The 18,952-nt window shown below is 43.1% G+C and overlaps 1 protein-coding gene across 2 annotated transcripts in view; it reads left to right on the plus strand.

The window, feature by feature from the left end:
• LOC135254198 (peroxidasin) overlaps window positions 1-18,952 on the plus strand; it is a 79,777-nt gene that overhangs the window by 18,031 nt on the left and 42,794 nt on the right. The window contains exons 2-6 of one of the 2 annotated variants that reach the window (XM_064334226.1): window positions 6,377-6,448; window positions 8,156-8,227; window positions 13,791-13,862; window positions 17,284-17,355; window positions 18,685-18,756. In XM_064334226.1, coding sequence (XP_064190296.1) covers window positions 6,377-6,448; window positions 8,156-8,227; window positions 13,791-13,862; window positions 17,284-17,355; window positions 18,685-18,756 — 360 coding nt within the window. The remainder of the gene's footprint in view (window positions 1-6,376; window positions 6,449-8,155; window positions 8,228-13,790; window positions 13,863-17,283; window positions 17,356-18,684; window positions 18,757-18,952) is intronic. The other variant, XM_064334237.1, reaches the window with a different exon arrangement.

An 18,952-nucleotide genomic window follows, 5' to 3' on the forward strand; every position in this document is an offset into this window, starting at 1 on the left:
GGTAGTCTGTCTGTGTGAAGCTGGCTGGCTCGTAGCTTGTACCCCCAGCACTTTTATACTCCAATAACTTAAGCATTTTTCAGATACAAGGTTTGGTCTCTTTCTATTTCTGTCTCAGACAGAAATAATTGTTCTGTTGCTAATGTCTCTCTTTCAGGCCTCGTGATTTGTCAGTTTCTTAGCGATTCGTTATGTAGTCTAAACCACACGTACGCACAGACTAGTCTAAACCACACGTACCCACAGACAGGCAAATTTAACAGATAGACCTATCTGTATCAACACATTATACAAGCATGTGTCTGCGCTTGTTAGTGTTGAATTGCAGCTGACTCACTTTATCCTTAGGGGCATTTTTTTTTGCTTTTCAGGACTAGTGCTGAAAGTATAAGAACCCAGGAAGGGTAACAATTTCGGCTGTATTTTTCCAGATGCATTTCTCTATAAAAAGCATATGGGCTCACTAAGCAAATAGTATTTAAGACATCAATTAAAGCTAGAGTTAAACTCTGTCACTATCCAGTTTGTTATTGGATGGTCCTCAAGTCTCTCTCTAGAAGACAATGTGCAGGTCTTGCTTTGTCTGGTGCTGTAAATAATCACAGAATTCAAAAGTTCCAGTTTAATGCATTTTGTATCATGGTCATTTCCTATCCCTTGAAGTGGCTATGCGTATGTGTGTACTTTATATCAACATATAAACACTGATTAAAAATGGTTGCATGAAAGTTTTGCATAAACTCAGAGCCAAGACATCCATCCAATGGATATCCATTGTCTACACCTGCTTATCCTGGTCACGGAGGTGCTGGAGCCTATACCACCACATGCATTGGGCGAGAGGCAGGAATACACCCTGGACAGGTTGCCAATTTATCGCAGGGCACACATACCATTCCAAGACGCACGATTGACTGAAAAAACTTGTACTTCAAGAAAAGTTTAGAAGCGCATAGATCTTTTCTTGAAGTGGAAGTTTTTTTAGTCTATTTGCGTGTATTGAGACATATCAGGTTCCTACAGTGAATGACTTGTTAAAGATTGCTTAAGATGTTTTTATTACTGCTTTCCACAGTTTGGCACTCTGTATGGCTCCGATAATGGACGGTTAGCATATTGGAGAGGAAAATGTGAACAAAAAAAAAGAAACGTGTTTGTTTTGACTGAATTGTTGAAAACACTTTTGAATGAGGAGAATAAAAGCACAGGACATGAGTTAATGGACTGAATCAATGAATGCTGAAATCTTCAGAATCACTGAACGGGCACAAGCTGCCTCCATACTGCCCTAACGACCTCCTCTGATGAAAAGATCTTAGCTCTGGAATTCTAAACACAGTCCTGCGGTGTTTATAGGATGAATTCCTTGTTTGTTCCTGTATTACACCGTGAGCAGTTCATTGGTCACATCACTCTCACCATGGAGCTATCTACAGATGCCTTTGCTGCTGTTATAAATAGATCCGTCAGGGATTACATGATGTTGTAGTTGGGGGAACCCTGTGGTCAGAATGTCCCTAGTTTATGCATGCAGTTCAGCCGCATCTCGTGTGTGATGCTCTCTGCTGGAGCTCTCAGATATGTCGTTTTGCATTTGCGAACTGTGTGGCTGGCAGACGAATCATGCCCCTGTTGCTGCATTGCCACAGTGCGCAGTAACACTGTGACATTACTTCAGCGTTCTTTAGTCTGGGCTGAAGTTGGCTCATTGCATCATGGGATTGATCTCACTGGGCCATGTGTTAGAGTGCGAGGTGATCTGTGCAGTTGGGAAACCAGTTCACTGTGACACACTACATCTGTGCACACACACATGGCGCACGCACACATATAGGGTATGCGTGACTGAATAAGAGAGCTGAGGTCAGAACAATGGCGGCATTCATTCAGAGGAGTCAATGGTGGGTGTAATGTGGTGAAAGGCTTAGCTTTTACTTTTATGTAGCCTATTACCTGAGGTTTTTGAGTAATACAACCTAAAGGAGTTCCCTCCAGACATTCTAGACCTGAACTAGTTCTTCTCCCAGTCCTGCGCCCCCACCACTACTCTGAACATTGTTGTTATTACAAATGGTACTCATTTCAAAATGCTTTATTCTTTCGCAAATCGAATGCCAAGAAGAAAATGACCTCAGAACAGAATTCCAGTTCATTTTAATCCTTTTCAGCAGAGTTGAATGTCCCCAGAGGAACTTTGGGCAATTCCTTAGTCGTCTGTTCTGTGACACTTTTTAAGCCGGGTCGAAGAATGAGACCGGCATGAGGCCAATGCAAAGCCCTGTGGACCCACTCATGTTTGGGTGTGGGAGGTGACATTGGCCAGTCCCGCAAGGCCGTGCAGCCCACTGCCTGGCCTGGGAACTGTTGAGAATCCAATATGAAGCTGAAATTGAATCTAAACGCTGAAGTCACTCCCATCAACTTACTTTGCCTTTCCTCTATGATTAAAATGTACTGAAAATCCGAGCTTTGCTTTGAGAATTCACTGCAATAGTGGGCCTGGTGGTGTTTCAGCAATCATTGATGTTGCTGTGTCATGCTTTTGAGTGACTTTTCCCTTTCATTGAAATGTGCTTTTTGTGATTACGCCACCGTCTTTTTGCTCATTTTGCAGTTAAGCAGCTGAGAGCTGAAGCCGTTCTTGAGGTAAATTCCGTAGCTCCACAGCACGGTGGCCACAGAGCTCCCTCCCGGGAGTCAAGGGGCCAGTTAACCGCAGAGGGCTCAGCCCCGGCAACAGAAGCCAGTTTGCGCCGTATGGATTTATCTCGGTGCCGCGATCCCAGACGAAATTCCAGGCAGAGGTGCCCCCATCTCCACAGAATGTAGAAAGCCGCACCCCCCATACCCCTCCCCCCACCCCTCCACCCGCACCCGCACCCGCACTCGCACCTTAGGCTTTGCCTGAACCAGCGCGCGCGGGCCCCTGAACTTCAGTGGAAATGCCCAGAGGTGGCCAGCCTGTGTCCCAGCATGCCTCTGCAGCGCCATTGGGGTTCCAGTTTCACGGCCTCGCCGGAAGCCCCGACTTTTGCGGGAGGCAGGCCCTCCGTCTCCCGGCCGTCTGCCACGTGGGAACGCCGGCAGCGGGGAGGGAAGGAACCTCAGAGCGCCATTCAGTTTCACTAGCAGCCCGCTGAACAGAATGTAACCAAAACAAGTCTTGGCTTGGTGTCCCCAGAAAGAAAATAGAGGCAGGAACAACTTTTCCCCTCTCGCTGCATTCTCATGGGCTTTTGGGAATCTCCCTGCAAGGGATGAGCTAAGCTCAGGAGAATAACGTGCTCTGAAAAAGATCTGCCTTTGATTTAATTGCACCCTGGTGAGGAGTGAACATGGAGGAGGTTGTTGTGGTCAATCTGTTTTTTTGATTAAAAAGCATGTCAGCATCCTTTCCTTTTACTCCATCACAACAGTGTCACCTCAGTTTTCAATGAATTCCAGTGATATGTGTCAGGCTTGCTGTAGGCCTATGCAGGACTTTGTTTGAGGTTTTGGATGCAATGTATTTTTGTTTGCTTTGCAGGAATTTTTCACTGTGCAGAAGACCATAAATAATGGCGCAAAGATTTTTTATACTGAGAAAATATTCTCAGTTTTTAAAATGCAAGTGCAACCACAGTATTATAAATATGTTTAACTTGTCTAATTAGTCCTGGCCTTACAAACATCACAACTTTCAAATCCTGTTCAGTGGTCTGTGGAATGTGTCTCATACATTTGCAATGTGCCAGACCTGGGATTTGTGCAAAATGTGCCAATATGCTTGGGTTGCCAGATTTAGAATTTGTTAAAACAGATCGAGGACTTGGTGGGTTGAGGGGGAACTGCTGTTGGAACTGTTTGCGGAATGGGGGGGGGGAGTAAAAAGAGAGATGGAAGAAATTAATTATGAACTATTGATCAAATTTCAATGAATTAATCAGACTGGACAAAACACTGGACCTGTACAAATACTTTGAAAGATGGACATTCCGGTCCAAACTGGGAATCTGGCATCCCTACAATAGGCCCATACAACATCAATGATATGCTAAAAATAATTTTGTGTGGTAGTCCTCTTGCCTCCTAAGAAGCCGTAACTGCTGTATTAGCCATATTAAGCACGAGGCACTTCCCTGATGAGGTGGGAAATACCTGGAAGGACCTGGAAGTCTACTGACCCCAGCCCCTGCAGTAGAGACTGATTAATGTTAATTACTCGTGTTTTGACTGTAGCATTTCCCTGTTGTTGGGATACAGCTGGAAGACACTCCTATAATGCGGCCATTTGGAAGCTTTTGAGACCAGGACAAGCTCAAACTTTTGATGTTGCTGCCAGTGCTGTTGCTGTTGCAGTCACACTGTTGTGGTGGTGTTGGTGCTTTTGTAGTGGTGGTGGCAGTGCTGTCCAATGCTGGTCACGTTGATTGCTGTTGCTGTTGTGTGGTGGTGGGTGCTGTGTTGTGCCGTGTGCATGTGTTTGCTGCGTGTTTGCTTTGTTTCTGTTGTGGTCGTGTTAGTGCTGTTGCGGTTGTAGTGGTGGTGGCAGTGGCGGTTGTAGTGATGGTGGTAGTGTGGTGTTCTTGCTTTTGTTCTAGTAGTGATGGGGGTGGTGGTGGTAGTGGTGTTGCAGTTGTGGTGGTGGTGGTGGTGTTGCTGTTGTAGTGGTGGTGGTAGTGATGTTGTAGTGGTGGTGGTGGCAGTGGTGTTGCTGTTGTGGTGGTGGTGGTGGTGGTTGTGGTGTTGCTGTTGTAGTTGTGGTGGTGGTTGTGGTGTTGCTGTTGTGGTGGTGGTGGTAGTGGTGTTGCTGTTGTAGTTGTGGTGGTGGTAGTGGTGTTGCTGTTGTAGTGGTGGTGGTGGTTGTGGTGTTGCTGTTGTAGTTGTGGTGGTGGTAGTGGTGTTGCTGTTGTAGTTGTGGTGGTGGTAGTGGTGTTGCTGTTGTAGCGGTGGTGGTAGTGGCGTTGCTGTTGTAGTGGTGGTGGTGTTGCTTGCTGTTGCTATTGTATTGGTGGTGGTGGTAATGTTTGAGGCCTGGAAACACTCCTGCATTGACAAACACAATAGGTGCCATTATATGTTTCCCTGTGGGACTCCCCTCCTCAGTTCTTGTCCAAATCTAATTTGGGCCGTAGCATGAACTGTTCCATCACTCAGAGCCCTTAATCATGCTTTTCAGGCGAGGGGCAAGCTGTTGCTCAATGTTGCCACAGTTCGCTTGGTGTGCTGAGACTGTCATTTGAAACTGTGTTTACAATTTCAAGATATTCATTCTGTGAGACAGAAGAAAATGGTGAACAGCTGCTTCCCGAAAATCAAGGGAAACGCGAAGCAGGAACACGCACAGCTGTCCCTACTGCCTCCACAAGAAAGGAAATGACATCACAAAGTATTCTGTAATATAATAAGGCCCACATGCTATGTACTTTTTGGCGGATTGCTTCCCTGGGTACCCATAAACATGGAATGAGCAACAAATGTGGCTTGTCTGTAAATTAGCCTAATTCATTCAAGCGTACTTCAAAATCTTCGTGGAAAAAAATGGAAGAGAATGTAGTTTTCATGGATGGTCCTTAGAGATATTGTTTCTGTGGTTCAAAGCAGAACATGTTTAATTTAATAGAGTAACATTAGAGAATTTAAGAGTTTAGTGAATAAAATGTGAACTGTTTCTTCATGATAAGGGGACTGGAAACCAAGCTTTTGCTGTATTCCATGATTTCACAAGGTTGTTGTAATTGTCCAACCCAAAAGACATTCTGAGAGATGGCACTTCAACCACACCTAGGCCCACTTTCTACCATCCATTTCTTAGCAGAACTGCACTGGCCTGTAGTCAAATGCACGAGCCTGTTGCTCAGTCATCTGATGTTTACATGGACCGGACCGCTAACTTGTGTTTAAGCGTTAGTCAGCATTCAAGATGATAGGACATTTGATGATCAGAGCTCATGCAGCGGAGCCTGTGGTTTACGCTTGTATCTTGCGTGTCCTCAAAGATAATGCTATCATTGTTTTGACTGTAACTTTTTTGCCATTGCTGCAGTTGGGCTGTAAACCGCTTATGTGACTCAGGCACTGGGAATCTTTGAAGACTGGAACTTGAATGTTGCGGTGGCTGGTCAATGCCTGAGTTATTGTGCCTTCAGCAACAAAACAGAGCTGCCCTTTGTCATACCTGTGATTAGACTCGGCCTGCAGCTGTGCAGCGCGACTGTTGTCAGGAATCCACCGGTGACAGGCCTCGTGTCTGTGGGGTGACGCATGTTTGCGGTGGTACTGACGATGCCCCCACCGTTAGTCTCCACGATAGCATCTGCATCCTAAGCAGTTCTCATGTTGTTGATTGTGTGCAGATTATGTTTGATTTATTCATGTATGTTTTTTTCATTCCCAGAGATCTGCGGTTCAACAAAATAAAGGATCTCCTACCTGGCTCCTTCAGAAGACTAAAAAATCTCAACACACTGTAAGTATCATCATCAGCTTAGACTTTTTTTTTGGTTTTCAGTTCACAAACTAGAGCAGTGTCATTTCAGTTTACGAATTTGCACAAGTTGCCTCTAGGAACTTGGAATGTGGCGTTCAATTTCAGGGCGCACGTTTGGTTTTGCAGAAAGCCATTCGGACTCCTGTTGATGGAGCGAAGGATTTATGTTCCGCTCTGTCATAGGTTCACACATGTAGGTCACACAGTACCATCTATCACATTACTGACCTGTAAGTAGGCTTTCGCTCAGAAAGGGTTAAATCATAGTCCACCCTACAGCACAACAGTATTTCACTGGCATATCTGTAACTTACAGTTGTAATATCCAGCTCATTCATTTATTTATTTATTTTGAAAACACTAGGCTACATTTTGATGCTGGCACAGTCAGGACTGTAGGGCACATAACTGCACCGATAACGAGTGTTCAGTATTACGATTAGGAGTAGAATTAGGATACACTGCGCCTGAGCCCATCTACCATGTTCATAATTAAATTTGGCACCCCTCTGCCGCCCTCCTGGCTCGCTGGGTCTGAATTGGCTGCCAAATTGGAGGTGAAAACGGAAGCCAGCAGGCCCAAGCCCAGGACCAGAAGACCTCATCCCCAGACGTTCAGTTTTGCTGTATGAGGATCTCACTTGTGAGAAAGCCCCTTCGGCTGCCCTGCCTCCATCTGGAGAGTGATGTCAGCTAGAATTTAATCTGCAGGATCAGTTAGATCAGATCAATCTATCAGTTTCTGAATACCACGCCCAGTGCTCAGCAGAGTGCGTCAATGTGGTGGCGTCCCATCAAACTGTTGTGGGCACCAGCAGTTGCATTTTATTATTTATATTATTATATTATAAATATATAATTATTTTACATTACATTACATTTTGCAGTCGCTCTTATCCAGAACACACTGAAAAGGGCTGCATGTATTGTGGAAATTCATATCACAATGGCAATAAAAAATAATACATTGTGCAGCCCTGTTATTTAGCTGGAAAATCCCTTAGGATCTATATAGAATATAGAAGCTCTTACGAGGGACACCTGGTTCAGTACTGCTCAATAGCAAAGAGGGCAAACTAAAACACATGGTTGCTAGATTCCCATCTGGTGTCCTTTCTATGGCTTTCTATGTGTTTTCATCTCAAATTGAAGTCGATTTGGGTGTTATTAATTGTGGCTAAACACTGGAGACCGATTCGGATTACCGGTGAGACCTCATTTTAGGTTCTTCTCATTTTATTTAGGGCTATTCATCTGTAATTCACACAGTTTCTGCAAATATGGTTTTTGAGTCTAATCAGGGATACTTGCATGCAACAGTCCTTGGAGCATTTTTGAAAAGAAAAAAGAAAAACACATAAGTGATGTTTTTTTATGTTTTCCAGATTATCCAGTTGTTTTCATAGCCATTAACAGCGCAGAGCAGTTTGCGTCAGAGTTCAGGAATTAAATTGAGAGCTCCTCTGGGCTAAGTTCTGCGGCGCTGTAGACCGCTGCACGACAGTGTGTTTGTATACAAGGTTTTTATATTGGCTTTCGTACCACGTTGTACCCTGTATGACAATGCATACCAGCAGACTCACTGGTATGATTTCACCAAGTAAATAAATACTGTGCTGTTTAGATCTGCAATGTTTCTTTTCACATGAGCAACAGGCCTCATTAACCTTCTTTTTTTATTTCAAGGCTCCTGAATAATAATCAAATAAGAAGAATCCCAAGAAGTGCCTTTGAAGATCTAGAAAACCTGAAATATCTGTGAGTGTACAAAAAACGAGCATTGTTTTTCTCCTTGATTAAAGCGGCCACTCTCCTGTCTGCTGTTGAAGCCAGCGAGGAGGAGGAAGGGTATTTTCGTCAAAGCAGATTAATTCCACAAACAAGATGCAACCTAGCTCCTGTCTGCTAGCAATTAATCTTTGGGGTTGTCAGCCACGTCGCCCTGATTAAAAGCAGTTTTTCGGAAAGCAAGTGAAGCAGCGTTGCGAAACAACTTTTCAACTCCGTGTATGTCGCTCGCGCTCCCCTGGTTCACAGAGAGGGCCTCAGCAAAAAGCAGGAATTCAGAGGTGGATAAAGGGATACTCGTCGGGTGGCTTCAAATACAAGTAAACACATGCACTGACGTCTGTGCCACTTCTGTGTTTAGATGAATTCAACTAGCACCTCATTATTTTGTGCCCTCCTGTGAATGCTACAATGTGAGGCAGCCTTTTTATATTTTTCCACAATTAACTTTTCCTCAGTACTGCAAAATTGCCTGATTATGTTTCCTAGCAACAATCTCATAAACAAAGAATATTTGTCCCAAATACACTCTGTGGGCAACTTTTCACTTTTGTCAATGCAGACTGGATGTCACAGCTGATTTCTGTTAATACAGAATTGTCAGTGCAATGTATGGTCATAACAATCCATTTCAGCTTAAGGACAAAGTGACATTCTTTTATTTATGTTTTTTTTTTTTTTTGGGGGGGGGGACAATAATTAGCTCCTAAAATAAAATATGTTAACAGAATAGGTATTATTGTATAATACTAGTGGTCATCGCTGTTCATTACTGTCAAGTTGAAGGAAAACAAATATGTCAATGCAGGGCAAAATGTATGATGTATGATAGACAAAGCCATTTTGGGTTCATGTTTGACCCTCTGATTGCTTTGGTTGAACTAAGCTTCTTGACGGAATATTGAAAGAAAGACGCCCTGGTAAAACAATGTACAGGCCAGACCCGCTCCCACTATAGGAATGTAACAAACTAAACAGTGAGGAAAATTGGGAGGTTTTGTTCTTATGTGTGAAAAATTAACATTCCTTGAACATTCACAGAGAAACTGTTTAGCCTAAATTACAGCTACTGTTTTTTGTTGTGTGCAGTAGGAAACTCAGTGGTGCTTTTGAGGTAAATCGGGCACTCTTAATTTCTGAATTCTTCCGTATAAAAACACATCTTCTTGCACCAGGGGTAATGGAAATGGCTGTAACAGCTTTTTTCCCCTTGCTCATATTGGCTCGTCCTTCCTTTTGTTAGTCACAACCCCTTTCTGAGACCTCTGAGGTGGTTGGAGCTCTGTCTGTGTTTACATTTACGTGCGATCGGTGTGTCTGAAACGGCTGCTTTCTGCCTTCTTCCTTTCAACTTAAAGACTTTGTCACCCTCGGCCTCGCCTTCCTCTTTCAGGTCTGCAGAACAAGATGACTGATTCACATCAGCCCACCACCCTCTCATTTCACTGCAGGGGTCCAAGGAACTGTATTCATACATTCATAAAACTTCACTCTGCTGATTTTGCTTATTGCAGTGCACACCAGTTTATAACATGTGCTTTAAAGATGCATTGGCTGGATATTTGCCGTTCTCTAGAAACGTCTGCCAAAGTTTTACCAAGCTACCAGGAAGTGAATATGCAGGGTACAGACTTCTTTTGAGCATGCACAGAAAGGTATTAGTCAAGGGCATTTGTCTAGTACTGTATAAGCTGGTATAGACAGCAGGTGAATGAACAATAGTGTGCAAGAATATACAATGCCCTCCAAAGTCATTTCCTTGATAAAGATGAGAAAAAAATGATTTTGTTTAATATTTTTATCCAACAAGAATAAATCTGCCTTGGCATGCTACTTTAAGTTCATCTTGGTCTTGGGGAACTGTTTGTTCCTGTTTCATCCATCACTATGAGAAAAGGCAAATAACTCCCAGAAGAAAGACAAAGGGTTGTTGATCCATGCATGTCTGGATATTGTTATAAAGTACTGAAGATAAATCTCCACTATTAGGTCAATAATTATGATGTTTAAAATCATTGGAACAGATTTAAACATGCTTTGGAAGAGGACACAAGTGCATGTCGGCCCTACGCACAGTGAGGCAGATTGTTTTGGAGGCAGAAATATTCAAGGGACACGGTAAAATATCTACATAAACTTGTTGCTTCTTGGGGACAGAAAGTGGTAAATGGTAAATGGACTGCATTTATATAGCGCTTTTATCCAAAGCGCTTTACAATTGATGCCTATCATTCGCCAGAGTAGTTAGGGGTTAGGGGTTAGGTGTCTTGCTCAAGGACACTTCGACACGCCCAGGGCGGGGTTTGAACCGGCAATCCTCTGACTGCCAGCTAATCGGTCTTATCTCCTGAGCTATGTTGCCCCAAGTGCTTTGATTGAGGCTGGATGTTTAGGTCAGGTAAGAGCAGAATTGAGCTTTTTGGCCATGCACACAAACCATGGACTTTGTGTCAGAAGAGGAATGTTAATTTTGAGAAGTACTTTGCGCCTACAGTGAAATATAGTGGAGAATCGTTGATGTTATGGGGCTGTTTTGTATCTGTTCATCCTTAGGCTCTTGTCAAAGTTAGTGGAATTATGAACTCCAGCATAAGACCATGGCATTTTGGCCAACAACCTGGTTTCCCCCTATCAGGATGGTAATACTTTAGTCATCTTTATTGAGGGCATGAATCATTTTGGAGGACACAATATATCCTGTATTTTGATACAATTTATTTTAAATTCTGTGAGCTGTATAAGCATCGTTCAGCTACGTGTCTGAGTGGTGAACATGGATCTCTGATACTTTCATATGCCTGTTAGCTAACATCAGTAGATTTGTCTTTTTCCAAATGTCATAAATTATCAAGAATCTCACTGCTGTATCAAGGTTTGGGAAAAATGGAGAACTGTCAAAAATAATATAATTCCTATGTCAACATCCAGCATTTAGTTTACGCTTGTGTTTAATTGGGATTTTATTGCTTAAATGTAAAAATCTGCCTTGTGGCTTACTTAAGTTGTGTTAAGGGTCTCTTCTAGTGCGTGGGTGGGGACCCATAGTCTGTTGTGGAATTTGGGTCATGCCAGAGCATCCTGTGGCCAGATGGGCAGTACCTCATTGGCTGTAGTGTCATCCCAGGATTTCAGTTAGTTGAACACCCATGTCTCATCACTCACTAACGAATAGAGGAATTTTAAAAGGGAGAAAAAAATGTAACTTCACTAAACAAGCAGCATAATAATGAAGATGAACTCTTCAGGATTGCGGTCAGAAAATGTAATGGCTTGACATTTGCCCACAGGAGTCCTTTAAACAAAGTAGGTCCTCCCTCCCACATTCTTGGCAGCTGAAGCCTTGAAGTGCAAATGATGTCACAGGTACACATTTACACAGCAGCCCAGGTCAGTTTGTCTTCCAGCTATATTGAGCATGTCCCTTTTAATAGTATCCTTTCAACGATTTTTGGTGCCGCCTTTTCTTGAACAATTCAAATATCGCAGGCAAATAAAGGTTCCTGCACTTGCCTGTCAATTGATAGGAGCGTTCCTGTTGGTAGAAAAGGAAGTTGTCTGTGTTTGCATTTAGACTGGCCTTTCAGGGTGCTGTTTTAGACCCTTCCCCTTAATCTCCACTGCTTCCGCCCCCGGAGATGCTATAATTAGAAAATGGCTGGCTCATTTGAATAGCTGAATTATAAGGCAAGGTGCTCTTAGCTTGGAGCTAACCTCAAGTAAGGGACTAAAACCCACCCCTGTGATCATTACCTGCTGCCCTGTCATTGCCGGTTGGGCCGTGCCTTGCCTCACTCCCTGGCTTCCCCTGCACTGAGCTGCGATCAGTGTCTTTTTACGGCTGTCATGTGACCCCTGACATAACTGCTTCCACCATGACCGATCTCCTAGATTGCAGTGTATACTCAAAATCTGACTACAATGAACCAGGGTTGTTAATAGCTAATTGCTTGTTACTGTTGTTACATAGCAAGGCACTTACGTTGCATATTATTATACATCCTCTTATCTAGTCACTTGACTAGTCAGCCTGGATCAATATCAATTTAACCCAGAAGCCCACTTAATGTTGTCACCAGTATTTGTTCTGTTGTGTCTTTGGGCAGTGAAAGATTCAAACCAAATCCATAGGAACTCCATAAACCAGATTTGCATTACATCAGGGGATGTTATGTCCGAAGGAGGAATATTTTTTGTATGGAAAACCAATATTCAGTTGAATCAAATCCAATTGGTATTTGACAGGAAATTCTGTAAATTAAATGCCTGAAGCAGTTTGTCAACTTTCGTCCTGGAGATCCATGGAATCTGCTTGATTTAGTTTTCACTTTGCAATCAGCAACAAATTCTGACCCACTGAAATGAGTCGGAGTGATTTAACTATGTAATCAACTGCCTTAATTGACTAATTAAGTGCTGAGCAACAACACAAACCACAGACCTTTGGCTCTCCAGAACCAATTATGGGGAATGAAAGCCTTGAAGTGCAATATGGACAGATGGGTCCACAAGAAGCCTCTTCGGGTTTGCACAAAAGCATTCCCTCCCTCATGAGAAACAGGAATTCTGGTAACTGCTCCACAAATGGATCATACTTTTGGTTGGAGCACATATGGCCAGTCATGTTGACGCTTTACACTTTTTACACTGAACCGAGCACTTCCGAGCCTTTTCTTAATGCCTGACCACTCGATAACTCTGGGCAGCTGTTCATCCAAGCAGATCTCATAAGTTTGCAGTATGGGCATCACTCTCTATAACATGTCAGTGAATGATGCTTAAGGAGCTTGCCATGGTTGCTGGTGAGCAATTCAGCCGAATCTTTTGGGAGGGTGTAAAGAAAATTATTGCAGAAACAAGGCCTTACGTATCATTAGTACAATGTTCTCCTCACGCACAGGTGAGGATTAATTTCCCAGCTTTGATGCTCTTTGCTCTTACAGGACAAAAGTAAAAACAGAGAGTTTTCCTGAAAACCATTATTGATAAACTGGGCTTTAGTAAATATTTAAAATTTTGTATGCTCTTATTTTTGTCCGTACTCTTTAATGTTTATATTTAACATATATGTTGAATGCTAAGTGTGAGCTTTTTAAACTGTTAAGTATTTTTTATGGACCTGTAAGATTAACAAGCTTGTAATTAAATATGATTGAGCTGTGATGCCTTGTTTGGCTAACATTTGGTTTGGAACACTGCTTTTGTGAGTCTAAACCCTTGCAGTAAGTGTCTAAAAATTATGTTCAAAATGTGCTCATAAACGTGATTTCTGTGAAACTGTTATTGTATTTGCTACTAAAAATCTCTAACTTCCAGGCGGCTGATTTAAATAGCTGTCCAAACGGAGCTGAAGAGCATCCTAAACAATGGCCACATAATTAGAACTATAAATGTTTGTGTCGCAGGTCACATGTCCTGGCCATAAGAAGTAAATTGTTTGTTAGCAGAATGTGTTAGCAGAGCAGTTAATTTAGCTCTCCCTCCCGAATTCATACCCTGTGTGTTTACTAATATTACTGATTATTTCTTCTTTCAGCTATTTGTACAAGAATGAAATCCAGTCAATTGACAGACAAGCATTTAAGGGACTTGTGTCTCTAGAACAACTGTAAGTGACCTACTCCTCCTCCTTCCCACCACCCCACCTCCCAAGTGCTAATACCTGTCCCTTCCCACTCGAACCCTGAGCGCCTTGTGTCACCTTGCCACTGTGCATGTCGTGAGTGCATCCCCTGCCCCTCCCTGCACCTCGCTCCCATGTGCTAGCACTGCCCCCCGCCCCCCACATCCCCCCGCATGCCCAGCATGTCCCGATGCCCCGTTGCCATGGCTTCGAGAGCGCTGCCTCGTCATCGAGAAGCTGGGCGGGGGGCAGCGGCTACAGCATGGAACTATCACACGACAGTAGTGGCCTCAGTCCTTTGTTCATGTAAATGTGCTTAGTCTACCCCCTACTATCCTCCCCTCCTCACCTCACCTCTTTTATGGCTTCTCGTTTGCGTCCCGCAGTTTCGTCCGCTTGCCTCTTGTTGAAATTTCAGATGTGAGTTTGGTTGTTAAAACGTTGCATTAAAGCTAAGCAAAGAAACATGGTTAATTAGAAATGTCCCCTCCTATAAGACCCAAACTAATTACTTTGGCAAGCTACTGAAACGATCTAGACTTGTATGTGATGGAGTTGTTGTTCTGCGATAGGTGTTCTCCACATGACTAGGGAAGATTCAGTAGTGTTTGCTTTGTGAAGACTGCAGGTATCTTCCATTGCTTGGGTGTATTTTTTATTGAGGTCAAACAGCAGACACACTTTATTTTGACTTTTATAGTTTGTAATTGTAGGTCAGTATATTTACTGTAGCTTTCTACTTAAATGAGGTAGAACACTTTAAACAAAAACATTTTCTTTTTTCTTTACACAAATTGCACATACTTGGTCACCTATTATTCTTTTGTCTCCAAAGAGATTTATCTGTTTCTAAACCCATTTTTTGTGTCAGTCAGTGTATCAGACTCCCATACAGAACAAAGTCACAGCAGGGTATTAATTGCATGCCAGGACTTAATGTAGTTTTGCAAAGAAGCTGCTTTCTTGCTGATTAATCAAAATACTATAAAATGTTTAACAAAATTAGAATCTTTTGTATTTTTGGCTTTTATAAAACCTGGAATAATGCCAAGAAATGTGACGTTATAATGTGTCAAGACTTGATATTATTGTTAATTCAAAGGTTGCATTGAAGAAATTTGCATGGATGTAAACTATACTGTTTGAAATCAAGAATGTGTTTAACAGGAGTGATGTGTGTGTGCATGTGTAATATAATAATAGTAATAATAACAATAATGACAACAACAATAATAATAATAATTCTAATAATGATGAATAAATAAATAAGTAAATAAAGCTGCTGAGTGGCCCTTTTAAAACACAGTTTTAGTGCTCACATGGGTCCAGTGGGCAGGTATCCATTGCAAACTGTGCCTGTGCCAAATATGGCAAGCAGCCTCACAGGCCAATGGAGAAGTGGCTCTAGCAGGTCAGTCGGGCGCTCACAGGTCTGCCTGTTAAGCTGCGCATGAACTGCCTTTGTTCAGAGCCAGTCTGTATGAGCCTGGCTTGTGCACCGCGGTGTGATGAGAAGCAGTGATCGGAGTTGCTTCGGAGGACTCGTGCTTGTCTGTGCTCTTGTCTGTATGATTGTACAAGCAAACAGTCAAACAAATAAACAAATGTAGGCTTTATGTAATTAAGTATCAGCCTGCAGTATTCCAGGATGTAGAAAGGGTGTGTTTTTTATGACACATGGCTGAAATGACATCACACCTCTCCTACTTCCTCAGAGCTACGCTAGCATGTGGTTGTCTAAACAAATAGTGGGCAAAGGTGATTTCCTGCCACAGTAACACAGTAAGTAAAAGGTGGTTAACCCTGGCAAAATGGCTTCAGTTTATCAATAACCCACATTACGTCCTGAACAAGTGACTATTCATAAAAAAGAAGGCTGCTGCTATCCAGCTGTTTTGAATTTAGATACCCTCACAGAAACAACGCTTCATTAGTGTGACACGTTCCGAGTACAAGTTTTTCCTCCTATAATGGCCGTGTGTGATTTTATTGAGGTTCAGCCATAAATATCCAAATTGTGTGTCAGGCAGAAATACAGTATGCATACTTAACACACCAGCTCTTTAACATATAGGCCGTCACCCCTCCCACAGATTTAATTATTGAAATTTCACCAAGGAAACTAGCTATGATCTTCACTATCTGCAAAATTAGTGCCACATTGTTCACCCCCACACACACACCCATTTTAATTGAATTATAATGAGCTTGATGTTATTTTGGCCTGTCATTTACCTGTGGAAAAGGTGTAGGCAATATCCTTTTTTAATTTTTTTTTGTCCTTCCAATGAACCATTGTTCAAGAAATGCTCATGTTCCAGGAAAGATTTAAGCAAATTATTGACATAACATCCGAGTAAATTCTCAGAAGTATGCCGTCCTCTGACACATTAGACAAAAACATTTATTTTTCAATTCTGTATTTGTATAGCCTCAGCTTCCCTCTCTATGCCCAACTGAACCTAGAAGATACACTTGGGATTCATAAGTTTGTAGGTACTATATGGTTACGAATGTCATATTTCTGTGTTACTGTAGAAAATGGCACATTCTCTCTTTCACATAAGATGCACCTAGTCTCAGTTACGCTCGTCCAAGGCTCTGTCTGGCAGCTTATGCAAAGGTCTTGTCGAGTAGAAATCGCCAGAGAGATTGGGTTCTGATTTTAGCTACAGATCCCCTTCAGACTGAAGAGGCACTTAGAATAAAGATAAGAAGATGCGTTCCTGCATCAGCACATTAGTGTTTTTTCTCTTTCTGTGGAACACAAAACAGCCAAACCATTCAGATAGCTGCCCAAAAGTTTGTTCCCTTCAGCAGAGAGAAAGGACGCAGACGTTCCTGGTGCTGCTGCTGTGCTTACAAATATTTAGGCAAAAGAACCTGCTGCTGTAGCTAAGCTCGACAAATATTTAAGCTAGTTCATTTTATTGACTCTCTGTTCTGTCCTGTACCGCTCTGTCTTCTATTTTTCCCCATCTTTCCACAGCTTCATTGTATTTATCACATTTGCTTCCACACAGGTCCGCAGTTGGCTTTGCCCCCACCATGGGGCCGGTCTGTAAAAGGCATTCCCATGTGGGGACAGAAGATCAGACCGCAGGACAGCACCGCTGTCCTGTGCAAATGCATTTTTATCAATACCACTGCCCTTAAGTCTGCAATTGGAACATTTTATCTGACTCTGTCGATGAAATGTGGAAATGGCCAAACGCTCAACATGACACATTCTACTGTGAACATGTTTTGGTGTTTTCAGTCTTTGGTCATGGAGCCTAGCTGTCTTGCCTCATGTTACAGCCAGTTTGTGTTGAGAAAAACTGTTCTGAGATCAAGTGATTTCAGAGGTAAATAGTCAATGTGTCAATGGTGTTTTTGCAAATATCAATATTTCTTGTTCTTGCAGGTACCTCCATTTCAACAATATTGAGAGCTTAGAGCCAGAGTCTTTCACTCACCTCCCGAGGCTGGAAAGACTGTGAGTACCTCAGCAGGTCACTGAACGCTGCTTATTCCAGGTTGTCTGAGGTCTCTCAGAACATTAAAAAACTGTCACTACTTTTACTCACCGTTACCATTTACCGGAATCCAAATGAAGCTTATTTTACATTGGGGAAAACAATCTGTAACAACGTGAGGAGTGAGTCTTTCAAACGCAGAGTGCAAAAAAATCAGCGGTCGTTTGCGGTCCAGCCGATCTGCAGTTTGTCCAAGAGAAACAGTTTCCTGGGTTTCCGGATCTTTCCAGTTGTTTTGATTTGAAAGTAGGTTTCTGTCGGTGGTGGTTACAGTCTGTTAAAATAGATTGGGCTGGGGGGAAATGCGGGGTTTCGAAGACGTGTTACCGATGGCGGCGGGTTCCGTACGCCGCAGCTGCAACCTTCGCCCCCTCCCGTCTCGCGCCACACCTTCCAGCGTGCAGCACGAACGATTTCCCATCTCGCGTCTTTTACGGGCCGCCCCTCAACCCCTCACGCCCCCCCTGCCCTTTGGGCAGTCACCTGCGCAGGTGTGCACGGCCCCGGTGTCCAAGGAGAATTACGAGCAGGCCAGGCCGGGTTTCCAGGTACAGCAGGTTCCCGGAGGAGGCATTCCGCTCCCACAGGTGCCGGGAATGGTCTCCATGGCTACCGCCGCAGCAAAAGCCAAAGGCGCGCGCGGCCCCGACGCCGCTCGTTTCCGGCTTTCCGATTTCCGGAAATCTTGCCTCCCTAGCATTCCGGCACGTACTCCCTTTTCCCTCAGAGTTCATCCGCACTCGCCGCATGAACCGCAAAACCCCAAACCAGACGGCGTCGTCATTCTTTGAGATTCAGGAGATTCCAGGGGAACGCCTCGCGTGACGTACGGATGCAGCCTGTCACGCCTGAGAACTCATCGTGTTACTTAATGCCAGATTTAAATAAAAAAAACTATTCAAGAAACGTCTTCCAAAAAAACATACCCACATGTCAAATCGGATTAACTTGGTGAGCAGGCATAAAAGAGATTTTCTCTCTTCGCTGTAAGCGATATCCACATTGAATGTCAGTTTGTGTATTCAGCAGCAAATAGCCACATACTTGTTTCCATAGGTCAGTAACCTATTGTACTTGTGCATGCCTAAATATATCAGTTTGTTTACATACAGATATCTAAAAAATGAGTCAGGTTTTGCCCTTGGAACCATTGAAACCCAGTGTGCTTTCGTCATGAGTGTAAGAATCATTATGAAATGCATGAGACTATATGTTTTCCTGTGCTGTGGTTTTGGGTTGTGAAATGGGCCAATATATTATCAGAAGTAAATTTTCCTTTCCCCCCACAGGTTTTTGCACAACAACAGAATAACGCATCTTGTGCTTGGTACCTTCTCCCATCTGCAGTCTATGAAACGCCTGTAAGTAGAGAAGGCTTGTTTATTGCTGTCTTTATGGAGGGTGTTTCAGTAATGAGACAGGCCTGCGATCCCAAAACGGAAGATATTAAAAATTCAGATTCCTGGGCTGGTCCACAGAATTTATAACTTTTATGTATTTTGTTCTGCATTACTTGGTGTCTTGGTCTCTCTCTCTCTCTCTCTCTCTCTCTCGCTC

Source organism: Anguilla rostrata, chromosome 1 (assembly GCF_018555375.3).
Source record: "Anguilla rostrata isolate EN2019 chromosome 1, ASM1855537v3, whole genome shotgun sequence".
Lineage (NCBI taxonomy): Eukaryota > Metazoa > Chordata > Actinopteri > Anguilliformes > Anguillidae > Anguilla > Anguilla rostrata.